The sequence below is a fragment of the Pyrus communis genome, chromosome 3 (genome assembly GCF_041283825.1).
Source record: "Pyrus communis isolate YQ-2024b chromosome 3, ASM4128382v1, whole genome shotgun sequence".
Lineage (NCBI taxonomy): Eukaryota > Viridiplantae > Streptophyta > Magnoliopsida > Rosales > Rosaceae > Pyrus > Pyrus communis.
The window spans coordinates 28,217,664-28,230,026 of NC_142567.1; the positions used below are offsets into that span (position 1 = coordinate 28,217,664).

A 12,363-nucleotide genomic window follows, 5' to 3' on the forward strand; every position below is an offset into this window, starting at 1 on the left:
CCCTAGCATGCCACGTCTTCAATTAACGGAGGACATCAAATAGTCATAAGACACAAACTGATACGATTTCAAAACTTCGTGTTTAACATGAGAAAGTGATATTCACGCCTTGAATGGATAAATGATATAAATTAAAGCTTTCTGCAAAGAACTTAAAGCCCAAAATCTGGTTTTTCATGTACAACCCTTTTGTTAAGGTTGCTTAGCATCATTGCTTTCGTACTCAACGTTCGTTGATACATGTGAGTCTCACTGCGAATCCAACATACATCAACAGCTAACATGAGCGAAGGGCGACGGAGAATCTCTAGCAGCATATGAAAATATTGCAGTAATCCATCTAGAATCAGTTCACAAATACAAGAATGTGCACAATGAAAGTACATCATCTGCATTAATCCGGTAAGATCATGAAAAATGATGTGTGTTCAGTGCATTTTCGGGATCAAATGTGCGTCCCAATAACTAAATCCTTCTGGTGAAAAAAACTCATAGTACTTTCAAGAGCTGCACCTCGAATATCAGAGGCTCGTTTACATGCGACAAGAGGCTACGCCGAGGGCCAAACTGCAACCAACAGGCAACAACCACATGTTTATAAACGAATGAAGCGCCTAAAACGAGAGCGAAAAGAATCCACTCAACAACAAGTTGTTGGGGAAATGAATCATGACAGATAAGCTTTACCTCTTCCGGGATTGGTTTTAAGTTCTCGTTTGTGTATCCCACGGAAGGAGGTATCAGAGCTCTCCTCTTTCCTGAAATGCAAGCTTTCAGAATGTGAGTACTTTTTTACAAGTTCAAGCAAGCGATAGTGAGAATCAAGGGAGGATATCTGGTTAAAAATCGCGATGTTGAACGGAAAGAGTGAAAAAACAGCATATAAGTAGATATTGCAGTTGTTAAAATTATAGCCTTAGAACGTACCTCCAGCTTTCATGCCAACCAGAACCTCCTTCAAGCCTTCAATAATCTGAATAAGCAATTACGTAATACGTTAATGGCATGGTCGTCGAACAGAAGGCTTCAAGTCTCGACATGTTACATTGAAACAAGAATTAACCTGTTTTTCATCCAAAGGAAGAATAACCGGTGCGCTTTCTCCACTGAATTGATCAACAGTGCTACACAAAAAACACATTTCCATTCCGAAAAGTTGAAGACTGAAGACCAAAGTATGATATACTTGTACGAAAACAAAACAGAAGATGTTGCATTTTTGACAGAATTCAGTATTTACCTATGAACAAAATATCCATTTGTGCGCCTGCAAACGTAGTTAATTTCAACCAAATCTCCCTCACGGGCTACTGGTCCTTGGCCTTCAACAATCTCTACAAAAAAGAAACCCGGGATTAGTGTTGACCTCAGGAACGAAAAAAACTAATTACATAGCTGCAACATTCCCATTTGCTTGGACAAGTATGACATTTGATCTTAGAGAATACGACTCGAATCCATGTATTGCGTTTCAACATTCCAATTTGCTTGGACAATGTATGACATTTTTTCCAAAGAGAATGCGGATTCAGAGCTTCGAAATACGGAAAATTGATAAGGTTGAATGGTCACTGAACATCTTATTCATGGGTAAGAAGACATCAATGAAACCGCTCGCCTTGTACGCCTCAACATACCAAATACCCCAAAACCATTCCTGAGCAGATGTTTTACTACATGAATTCTGCAGAATATGTACCTTGAATCCTCACGCCGCTGGGAAGCTTTACGGTCCTGAGTGCTTCAATTTCCAAACAACAATCGCATATGAAACATAATTTTCGAATAAGAAGCTCAACATAACCTTTGGCTCCCAAGTTGGATCTACATTTCAAGTACAAATCGAGAACCAAAGACCGAGAAACAAAATTTACCGAATGATTTCAGGCTCCTTCATCTCTGGCATTGGCGCAGCAAAAACAGGATTTGAGAATAGAACTGGGCAGAATCCAATGTACTGCAAAAACAGCCTTCTTGGTAATCTTTTCGCCGTTGATGAGTGAACTTGTTCATGCAAGTTCTTAGCCACATTGTTCTTAGACTGATCTTTCTCAACATAACTGGTTTAAGCACACAAAATTGAAACCAAAATATCAATTGCCAGATGACATAAAATTTGAACACTGCAAACTTCTAGATGCTAATTAAACTCCAATCATATCTGTGACATAAAATTTAGTTTTCTAACTAGCATCTACAAGTATCATGACCATATTTTCAACGTGTTACAATAACAGTATTTCAAGTCAATCATACACTATCACGTGAAAAAAATTAAAAACACATGACAATACGTGAAGGACTTGAGATATCACCGCATTGACATCACATTGTAGGTAAGTTTCTCGCCAGAAACCAATATACGAGTATGACAAGAATTTACCTTAGTGTTTTTCTGGGAGCCGATGGGAGCTGAAGTAGGGTTTGGAATGAGAGAGCTTCCATTTGCCAGTTGAAGACTTTGGAGATAGATGGATAAACTGGGACCTCAAAGGTGGGAGGCTTGAGAGAACAGGGAGGATTTTTTTAGCTACTGTGTATTGATGTCCATAGAAAACAATATGGACCGTTCTTTTGGAGCCATAGAAGAAGTCGGTATAGTGTGAAGTTTTGACTCCAAGTCAACTCAAAAAAAAATATTGTAAAAAATATCAACCATTACTTTCAAAAAGGCAAAAAGAAAATTAGTCATACTTTATGATCCATGTTGATTGATTTGCAAATGAAAGTATTTTAATTTAGTGGTATTTTCTTTGTTAATGTTAAACGTTCAAATCCGAAGATGTAATTTTATTGACAACGAGGCATAAGTCCGAAAGAAAAAGAAAAATTACATAAAAATAGCATGAGACCTGAAACTCTAGTTATATCTATAACTAACAATCGACGACAAATGAGCTTACTTAAAAAAGATTGAATCCAAACTATACGACAAGTGATAACAACCCAAGTGAGCTAAATTATTGATGTCAACAATAAAATTGTTATCAAAATAAAATATCTCAAATTTTACAAAATCAACTTTGACATATAAAAGCTCGACAATTCAATACTAAACTTCTTGGTAAGTTTCGGATTCAAACTTCCCGTTTTCCTCCTTGATTCTCTTATTGGGCCTAATTTTTATTTTCTTTTTGTTGCAAAATATCAACACAAAGGCCCAAAACTCTCTCCTTCGAACAGTCCAAACCGACACGTGGCACCACAGCGCAGGTGTTCCCCACGCGTACGCGAACCAACCCCGAAAATTCCTGTTAAAAAATAGACCCAATTAATTAGCAAAAAATAGCAATCGAAGGATCTAGAAACCCTAATGAAGTCTCCTATATAAGCCCTCGCCTCCCTTACTCTTTCAGAAGTAACTACCTCCTCTGCTCCCTTTGCGACGTCGTCTCTAAAACCTAGATCTTCGGAAAACCCTATCGCGCAAGATCAATGGCAGAGGCTGAGACGTTTGCCTTCCAGGCCGAGATCAACCAGCTTCTGAGTTTGATCATCAACACCTTCTACAGCAACAAGGAGATCTTTCTCCGTGAGCTCATCAGCAATGCCTCTGATGTGAGTCTTCTTATCCTCTTTGCTTTCGATTTCGATGTTTTTGTAGGGTTTCTTGTATGAATTCTGTTTTCCTTTGATTAGAGATCTGCACATGTTGATTTTGATGTTAAAGTTTCTAGTTTTGCTCTGTAATCGTTGATTTTGTTCTACTCAATCGACAGTTATTGATGAAATACTGTAGCTTATCTGATTAAGGGTGTCCAGGTTTTAATTAACGATATGGTTTTGACTAATTATGGGATTATCTAGTTCATCCTTAAGATCAATTATTAATTTCAATTGGATGTAAATTTAATCTTGGTGTGTTTATATGTTACTGGGTTTTACACAAGTAGTTGTTTTTATTGTAAAGTTGCAGATGCTTTTCGAAATCGATGTCGAAATTTATGCAAGTAGTACACGGTCTTCTTTTGTTGAGACGGATGGAACTGGTATTCGTTGTACTTACTTGTTTATGTTATGTATGCAGGCCCTTGATAAGATCAGATTCGAAAGCTTGACTGACAAGAGCAAGCTCGATGGTCAGCCGGAGCTCTTCATTCATATTATCCCTGACAAAGCCAACAACACATTGACCATTATTGACAGTGGTATTGGGATGACCAAAGCTGGTACGTTGATTCGGTTATTCAATTTGTTATTTGATTTTAATCCAGTTGGGAATTTTTACTTATGGTTTTAATTTTAATTTGTATTGTCAGATTTGGTGAACAACCTCGGTACCATTGCTAGGTCTGGCACCAAGGAATTCATGGAAGCCTTATCCGCTGGTGCTGATGTTAGCATGATCGGTCAGTTTGGTGTTGGGTTCTACTCTGCATACCTTGTTGCCGATAAGGTTATTGTTACCGCCAAGCACAATGACGATGAGCAGTATGTGTGGGAGTCGCAGGCTGGAGGCTCATTCACTGTGACCAGGGACACCACTGGTGAGGTTCTCGGCAGGGGTACAAAGATTACCCTTCACCTTAAGGAAGACCAGCTTGAGTACCTTGAGGAGCGCCGCCTCAAGGATTTGATCAAGAAGCACTCTGAGTTCATCAGCTACCCAATCTCACTCTGGATTGAGAAGACCACAGAGAAGGAGATTTCTGATGACGAGGATGAGGAAGAGAAGAAAGAAGAGGAGGGAAAGGTTGAGGAAGTCGACGAAGAGAAAGAAAAGGAAGAGAAGAAAAAGAAGAAGATCCAGGAGATTTCTCATGAATGGTCGTTGGTTAACAAGCAGAAGCCTATCTGGATGAGGAAGCCAGAGGAGATCACCAAGGAAGAGTACTCCGCATTCTACAAGAGTCTCACCAATGACTGGGAGGAGCATCTTTCTGTGAAGCACTTTTCAGTTGAGGGTCAGCTTGAGTTCAAGGCCATCCTCTTTGTTCCCAAGAGGGCTCCATTCGATCTGTTTGACACCAGGAAGAAGCCCAACAACATCAAGCTCTATGTGCGCCGTGTCTTTATCATGGACAACTGTGAGGAGTTGATGCCCGAATACCTTGGCTTTGTTAAGGGTATTGTCGACTCTGAGGATCTTCCTCTTAACATCTCAAGAGAAACGTTGCAGCAGAACAAGATCTTGAAGGTCATCCGCAAGAACTTGGTTAAGAAGTGCATTGAGATGTTCCAGGAAATTGCTGAGAACAAGGAGGACTACAACAAGTTCTACGAGTCATTCTCCAAGAACCTTAAGCTCGGAATCCATGAAGACTCCCAGAACAAGACCAAGCTTGCTGAGTTGTTGAGATACCACTCCACCAAGAGCGGAGAGGAGATGACCAGCCTGAAGGACTATGTCACAAGGATGAAGGAGGGCCAGCAAGACATCTACTATATTACTGGTGAGAGCAAGAAGGCTGTCGAGAACTCTCCATTCCTCGAGAAGCTGAAGAAGAAGGGATTTGAGGTTCTCTTCATGGTTGATGCCATTGATGAGTATGCTATTGGTCAGCTCAAGGAGTTCGAGAGCAAGAAGCTTGTCTCAGCCACCAAAGAAGGTTTGAAGCTTGACGAGAGTGAAGACGAGGCCAAGAAGAAGGAAGAGCTCAAGGAGAAGTTTGAGGGACTCTGCAAGGTCGTCAAGGATGTCTTGGGCGACAGAGTCGAGAAGGTGGTTGTGTCTGACCGTGTGGTTGATTCTCCCTGCTGTTTGGTGACTGGCGAGTATGGCTGGACTGCTAACATGGAAAGAATCATGAAGGCTCAGGCTTTGAGGGATAACAGCATGGCTGGATACATGTCTTCCAAGAAAACCATGGAGATCAACCCAGAGAACCCAATCATGGAGGAGCTCAGGAAGAGGTCTGATGCAGACAAGAACGACAAGTCGGTGAAGGACCTTGTCCTCCTCCTGTTTGAGACTGCTCTTCTCACCTCCGGGTTCAGCCTCGACGACCCCAACACCTTCGGCAACAGGATCCACAGGATGTTGAAGCTCGGACTGAGCATTGATGATGATGCCGTCGAGGGCGATGCTGAGATGCCACCATTGGAGGACGCTGATGCCGATGCAGAGGGCAGCAAGATGGAGGAAGTCGATTAAGTTTGGGAGTGTTTCAAGTTTTAAGTTTTAACCCCACCCGCCCAACCAGTAGTAGTTTATTTTTACCCCACCTTGTTAAGGAGTAATTTTTATATTTTCTTTTTAACTTTTTCTAGTTTTAAGTTTGGATATTTTGGATGGTAGCTACTGTTTGGTATTCGGATATTTATGATGAATGCGTTTTGGAACAATTCTCTCTTGGGGATCTCTTGTTCATTCTTTTGCTTGGGTTTTCTTACTTTTTAATTCTGAATTTTTGTACTTTTAGTTTTAGATAGGCATATTTTTGGATGGTTTTCTTAATTTGGAAACCCTTAATTATGTTCTTCTGTTTTCTTACAAATTATTCAGAAAGACTTGTATAGAACGGATCCTTGTTACTGTTCTGTCCACCAGCAGAAGCAAAAATGGCTGGGACGTCATTGTGGCGATGAACCTCTTCACATGGGTTTTCTTGGAGTAAAAGATGAATGACAAGAGTTCTGGGATCTGCGGTTTCATGGGGGGCAGATTGGGGAGAAATGTGTAGCACTAGAATTTTGTTCTACCACCGTTTTCGTTTTGCCTTCTTGTTTAATGGGAAGTTGATATCTTGTTGGGTTCGCTGCTGCTGGATCTAACAATAATTTGGGTTGAGTTAGGTATGTTTATTAATTAATAGGACAGTTTTCCTTCTCTAAGAGGAGGTCCTTGAGTTCAAATTTTGTGATTGACAAGCATTGATGAATATGAATTTAGATTAAGTATGGTGGTGTATTCGACTCTAAGTTTGTGATTTTATCTCCAATTCAATTGTTGATTGTCCCCACAAGATAACAATTTTCACGATTAATTTACTAGAAACATCCTGTCAAAGCTCGTAGTAGTCAAGTTTAAATTTCACGTGTAGTATGATAGATTCCATTCTAACTATCAGTTGTGAATATGAATTTACATTAAATATGGCAGTGTATTCAACGCTAAGTTTGTTAATCTTATGTCCAATCGAATCTTTGATTGTCCCCATTAAAATAAGATAACAATTTTCTTGATTGATTTACCAAAAATATCCTGTCAAAATGCGTAGCAATTAAGTTCAAATTTCACTTTTCGTAACCTAGATTAGTGCGAGGCAGCTCTGGCAGTCTACAGTGTTGGCATCAAATCGGGAACCAATTCTGTCATCGGGCACCAACTGTACATAACGGTTGTTAGCACGTAACGGTTTGGTTGTTAGCACGTAACGGTTTGACTGTCACACTCGAACATTTCTCAAAGAGTGACAACTTTGTTGTCTTCTTTCAATTTCAACATCAAAAGCAGAGTATGAATAGCTAATTGCAAGATCGGAAAGAACTTGCATTCTTCTATCTTTCAAGTCCCAAAATCATACTAATGTAGCAGTCTTTGCCTACAATTCAAATTCAGTCTCATAAGAAGCCGAAATCTTAAGCCACATTATACTTAAAAGGCATCTTAAGTCCTCGTAGAGCATAAAACACACACAGCCGAAAAATATTTCAAAAGAAACAACGAATATGACGGTGTAAAATTTTCTACTAGGCCCTTTTACACAAGTGCGAGCCCCTCCCATTCTTCGGAAACTCGCAAACCACACCAAGTGAATCAAAGAATGATGTCTCTTGGAGCTTAAAAACGGAAATTTTCCACTTCAGGTGTCGTCCACTTGAGAGTGAAATACAAAGCTCGGGAATGTTGTGGTGATGTCCCTGCCCAAGACACAAAACACATGATGGTCGGTAAGTGTATAACAACATGTAGTCGAATCTGTTACAATGCGTTCAATTAAATCTTGAATTTAGTACTTGTAAAGATTTAGAAATATATTCACTTTAATGTTTTTCGTTGGCAATGGTCGCTTACTGGATGTTCATCAAGGGTGAATCAGATTCAAAACCAAAGCAGATATCCTAGATATATCTTGAGCCCTGTGGCTATAAAAGTACACGAAACTACCAACGCTGATTTAAAAAATCATGATGTTTCAAAATCTTTTCCATAACTTATCTTGTCAGTGTATGGCAGGAAAAATTTATCTTGTGGCATATAAAGTAGGGTAATTTGTAAGAACAATGTCTCGTGGGTCAACTGTAATCAAAATCATATCTGAAACTTACTTGAGGTATTGGAGCGTCATATTTTTAAGAAGGGATGGATGCCGCAAAACAAGGCTTCTCCACTCTTCCTTGTCGATCCTCCCATCATGTTTTGTATCAGCTTCCTCAAAGGTCTGAAACGCATAGTTAAAGAACAAGAAGAGCAAAAACCAAATCTACTTCAGTAACATATCAGGCACTCCTCCGTGCAACAAATATATCCAGGAAAATCATACCAAAACATCAAATACTAAAGTTGGGTTGAGAAAGCACCTTATCAATTATGCTCTCTATCACATCATCTGAAAGATTCATGCCTGATTCTGCGAGGGTAGCCACAACCATTTGTTTCACCTAGAAACAGATATACAAATAAGAATAAGTGAACTGTTTGAAAGAAACAGATAGAAACTCGATAAATAAATTGGGAGATACACAAGAGTTTACTCGGAAAATAAAATTATTACCTCCTGCCTTTCGATGAAGCCTTGCTGTTTAAGGTCATATAACTGAAAAGAAACTGGAATTTGAAATTTTGAAAGTTAGTATTAAAGGAAACAAAAAATGATACAAGACAGCGTTGAAACATATTAGAATTGAGCGTTGAAAAATTAAATGGCAGCATGAAATAAATTAACTAAAGAAAACGTACACCCAATCTTATCGTCAATTGGGGCATTGGGATGAAAGACAGAGAGAGCTCGAGCAAACTCTTCAAAACCTAGTATTCCATTGTGCTTTGTGTCAAACAAGTCAAAAACCTGCAATAAAAAGCAATAATAAGTAACAGCTTATCCAAGCCACTTAAGACTTGGCAAATGCCTTATGATGCACATCTGGTGGAACAGATAATCAAGATGATGAAATTAAAGAAAAGAATATAACAAAATGTGATGAAGACGTAATATCTCACAGAAAAACGTACACGATCAGCAAACAAGCTCTCTTTCTTGTTTGTCTTGAATAATGCCAGTTGAAATTCCTCCTACACCATGGCATAAAAGAACAACTTGAGAAAAAAGAATACAAGAATGCATGGAATAGAGAAAAGTAAACTTATGTTAATGTGAAGTACCAAAATACAATTCTAACTCAGTGTGAATGTGAAAAGCATTGCCTAATAAACAGAAAGATTATGCGAACCTTGTTAATCAACCCGTCATCAATCACTGCACTGCTGATCTTCTTAAATAGCTCATAGAGTGCCTCTATTTCACTCACACTGACTGCATTTAATAAGGAACAATAATTTTCAGTAGAATGAGAATCGATTGTTTAGATCTAGAATTAACATTGTGGGTCTTTAGATAGACGCATTAAATTAAAAATTGCTAATTTCATGGGTGAAATGGCATACACACGGTCTCCCTTGCTAGAATTTCAGGGTCTTCTAAGCCTCTCGATTGTTTGTACAAGTCAAGATCACAGCACCTCAGCAGGGAAGCACATACATGCCTTAACCCGTCTATGCACTGCAACATGATATTTTCTGCAGATCAAAACACTCCATACCTGGTTCACATGATAAAAGGAAAACCAAAACATGAGACTACCTTTAAGTATTTCTATAGAAGATAGGATTCTAAAGCATGTAAATAACAGAACAAACCTTTTAACCATTTCCTGCTTCTTCTAACTCACGGCCCGAACCCCAAGATCTGTTAAATTTGGCGCAGCCAAAGCTATATCTGATGTGAAGCCAGTGGTAGTAGCTGAACTAAAACAAGTAGAAGATAGATTAAAACCATCTCATTCACAAGTTTTCCGCTGCTAAAGCCCAAAAACAAGGGTAAACACACAATTACTAAACAAGGGAATGTATATGATTCGACCAACGAAAACTTTCTAGCATCAAGAAGAACAGTCCTATACACAAATCCAATCCTAATTTAAAATTTATACAATTTTCCATCGTAAAAGGAGCAAAACCTCCATGATATACGCATCCTAGGAGTACAACTTACACTACCTGCCTCAGCTAAAAACAATCTTCTATTTCCATATACCACAATGTTTTTGGAGTCTTAACATCTAACAGGATTTGAATAGAAACAAACATGCCGAATTTTTCTACCGATTACAACCCACATAGTTAAACAAAATTTCATTTTAGACCATGAAATTGAAACAACAATTATGAATCTTTTTTTCCCAGCTCACCGAACTCACACCCAAATTGGCGTTTTGATTGTTTTCGAAACACATGACTGAGAAACAATCCGATAAGAACACACATCCGAAAGCGAAGACGAATAAATGTACGAAATTTCGCACTAAATTTCAGCTTAGAAATCACGGAAAGTGGCTCCTGAATCCGCAATTCGTTTCCACAACCACTCACACATCGATAAATCAAAATATTCACAGCAATGAACAGAAACATATGTAATTAAGCTCGCAATCCTCGAATCCGAATCCGAGATCAAACGCAACAAACCAAAGCCAATTGAAAGACACAAAATTTAAACAGCAGGAGCTCAGCGATCTGTTTGGCGCCAGAGAAAATCAGAGAAAAAAAATTGAAAACAGATTCGGAGAATTGAAGAACAAGTAAAGATTCGATATTTGGAGAATTATATTAAAAGAGATGGAAACTTTACTTTGAGAGAGAGGGGGGAAGGCGTCGCGGTGGCTGAGAAAGCTGTGCGGCGGAGAAGGCGGTGGCTTGCGATCTCCGTGCAACTCGCGGTGGTTGTAGCGAAAGAGGAGTAACAAATGTTAATATGATAGAGAGAAGAAGAGGACGAAGAAGAAGAGCACGAGTTGGAGTTGTTTAGAAGGTTTTTTATGATGTGGAAATTTATGGAACGACGGCGTTTGATGGCGATCAAATCTTCTCCGTCCAAAATAGTTGTCTTCTCCATGTGACTCAATGATTTATTAATACCTACTTATAAACTTTTTATTTTTTTATTTTATTATGATAAATTTAATACGTGTCAATTAATAATTGTAATCATAAAGTGACCGCACATAATTTGAGAGTAGGATATTTGATTTTGTTTTGATAGGTGGATGGGCAGCTTGCCACCAGCGGATAGTGAATCATCAGGGGTACTTTGTTTGTTGTTTATTTTTGGTTTCTTTTTTTTTTTTCATTTTTATTTGTTTGTGGAAAAAGGAATGTTTGTTTTGGATTGGAGGCAATCATGCAATTTAACTTTCTAAAAAGTCATCAAAACAATTATTTGTAGCAAATTGCCACAACACCTACTAGTTTAATCACCATCATCATAACTTTAAATTAAGACCGTTAAATTTAAAAGAATCCAAGAGCTAATAAGGATTGTAAAATTATTTGTCAAAAGTTTGTTCATCGATCCTAAACACCAATATGCAAGGAGTCCCATTCTCCAAGGATATTCGTGACTCTTGGAGCGTCTATAAAGAAGATGTCAAATTTTAAACAAAAAATTTAAATTTAAAGCTTATGTGACACTTTGATCAATTTTTAAATTTTTTTATGTCAAATTTAAATTGTTATTTATTACATCTTTTTACTTTTTAAAATTGTAATATGCATGTTTATAACAAAAACTACCAAGAAATATATTTGAAGTTGCTGTCAATCCATATCATGCCAGAGGAATTGCCATTTCGGTTGGAGTATACTAATGTTGTATTTTTTTTACTGTTATTGATGATGTGGATTTTTTTAACTCCTCTTTAAAGATGCTCTTATTTGTATTTGTTTTATATAACATGCTTTTAGATTTTTATGATTTTATTTATATATTTATCTTGAAATTTTTATAATTTTTATGATAATTGTGTTGTCCTGGACTCATGCTAGTTAATATATTGAGTTTGACAAAAAAAATCAAGTGTTCATTCCTTATTACTCCTTTTTAAAACTTAAATATTCAAAAGTAAAAAATATTTTGACGAAATAATTTGAAAAAAAAAAATGTACCAAAAAGATGTTAAAACAAATCAAAACAAAGTGCAAGATGTGGTACTTAAGTGGTTAAGAACATTTAGGACCCGTTTAGTACTCTACTCAAAAGTTTTCAATATTTTTAAAAATATTTTCTAACACTATCTCTTAAAAACAGCTTTTTATAAAACTCAAAAACATGCTTGGTATGACACAAAATTATTTTTGTTGTTGCAATTTTTTTTTTAAGAAAAACATAGCTCTTTGCCAGCAACTCCTTCTTGGGGTCGAATGAG

At 37.7% G+C, this 12,363-nt stretch overlaps 3 protein-coding genes across 6 annotated transcripts; 1 reads left to right on the forward strand and 2 right to left on the reverse strand.

Moving 5' to 3' along the window:
* Nucleotides 1-167: 167 nt before the first annotated feature.
* LOC137716473 (FKBP-like peptidyl-prolyl cis-trans isomerase family protein) lies at nt 168-2,551 on the reverse strand. 2 transcript variants are annotated; one of them, XM_088691700.1, is made up of 9 exons: nt 2,384-2,551; nt 2,043-2,060; nt 1,875-2,000; nt 1,700-1,734; nt 1,241-1,334; nt 1,064-1,124; nt 928-973; nt 688-758; nt 168-567 (listed from the first exon to the last, which is right to left on the reverse strand). In XM_088691700.1, the coding sequence occupies exons 1-9, from the start codon at nt 2,443-2,445 to the stop codon at nt 490-492; spliced, it is 591 nt and encodes a 196-aa protein (XP_088547826.1). In that variant the 5' UTR covers nt 2,446-2,551; the 3' UTR covers nt 168-489. The 2 variants fall into 2 exon arrangements, with proteins under 2 accessions (XP_088547826.1, XP_068312034.2); XM_068455933.2 differs by having other exon boundaries at nt 1,875-2,060.
* A 692-nt stretch (nt 2,552-3,243) lies between these two features.
* Nucleotides 3,244-6,285, forward strand: LOC137715209 (heat shock protein 90-2). The gene is made up of 3 exons (XM_068454454.2): nt 3,244-3,558; nt 4,028-4,169; nt 4,260-6,285. Exons 1-3 carry the CDS (start codon nt 3,436-3,438, stop codon nt 6,092-6,094), a joined length of 2,100 nt encoding a protein of 699 aa, XP_068310555.2. The 5' UTR covers nt 3,244-3,435; the 3' UTR covers nt 6,095-6,285.
* A 1,115-nt stretch (nt 6,286-7,400) lies between these two features.
* Nucleotides 7,401-11,057, reverse strand: LOC137715233 (calcineurin B-like protein 3). Of its 3 annotated transcripts, none has more exons than XM_088691701.1 (10): nt 10,791-11,057; nt 9,800-9,902; nt 9,548-9,702; nt 9,334-9,416; nt 9,116-9,175; nt 8,843-8,951; nt 8,658-8,710; nt 8,464-8,544; nt 8,212-8,324; nt 7,401-7,803 (listed from the first exon to the last, which is right to left on the reverse strand). In XM_088691701.1, the coding sequence occupies exons 3-10, from the start codon at nt 9,669-9,671 to the stop codon at nt 7,746-7,748; spliced, it is 681 nt and encodes a 226-aa protein (XP_088547827.1). In that variant the 5' UTR covers nt 9,672-9,702; nt 9,800-9,902; nt 10,791-11,057; the 3' UTR covers nt 7,401-7,745. The 3 variants fall into 3 exon arrangements, with proteins under 3 accessions (XP_088547827.1, XP_068310584.1, XP_068310585.1); XM_068454483.2 differs by having other exon boundaries at nt 9,104-9,175; XM_068454484.2 differs by having other exon boundaries at nt 9,104-9,175; nt 9,800-9,907; nt 10,791-10,932.
* Nucleotides 11,058-12,363: the final 1,306 nt, after the last annotated feature.

Excerpts from the sequence above, each read along its gene's own strand:
- LOC137716473 (XM_068455933.2), bottom strand. The coding sequence starts at position 2,445 with ATGGAAGCTCTCTCATTCCAAACCCTACTTCAGCTCCCATCGGCTCCC. Across the intron at positions 1,335-1,699 it reads CAGCGGCGTGAGGATTCAAG|AGATTGTTGAAGGCCAAGGA; the intron begins GTACATATTCTG and ends TCTTTTTTGTAG. Across the intron at positions 974-1,063 it reads TTCCTTTGGATGAAAAACAG|ATTATTGAAGGCTTGAAGGA; the intron begins GTTAATTCTTGT and ends TTGCTTATTCAG.
- LOC137715209 (XM_068454454.2), top strand. The coding sequence starts at position 3,436 with ATGGCAGAGGCTGAGACGTTTGCCTTCCAGGCCGAGATCAACCAGCTT. Across the intron at positions 3,559-4,027 it reads TCATCAGCAATGCCTCTGAT|GCCCTTGATAAGATCAGATT; the intron begins GTGAGTCTTCTT and ends TTATGTATGCAG. Across the intron at positions 4,170-4,259 it reads TATTGGGATGACCAAAGCTG|ATTTGGTGAACAACCTCGGT; the intron begins GTACGTTGATTC and ends TTGTATTGTCAG.
- LOC137715233 (XM_068454483.2), bottom strand. The coding sequence starts at position 9,671 with ATGTTGCAGTGCATAGACGGGTTAAGGCATGTATGTGCTTCCCTGCTG. Across the intron at positions 9,417-9,547 it reads TCTAGCAAGGGAGACCGTGT|TCAGTGTGAGTGAAATAGAG; the intron begins GTATGCCATTTC and ends TATTAAATGCAG. Across the intron at positions 8,325-8,463 it reads TAGAGAGCATAATTGATAAG|ACCTTTGAGGAAGCTGATAC; the intron begins GTGCTTTCTCAA and ends TATGCGTTTCAG.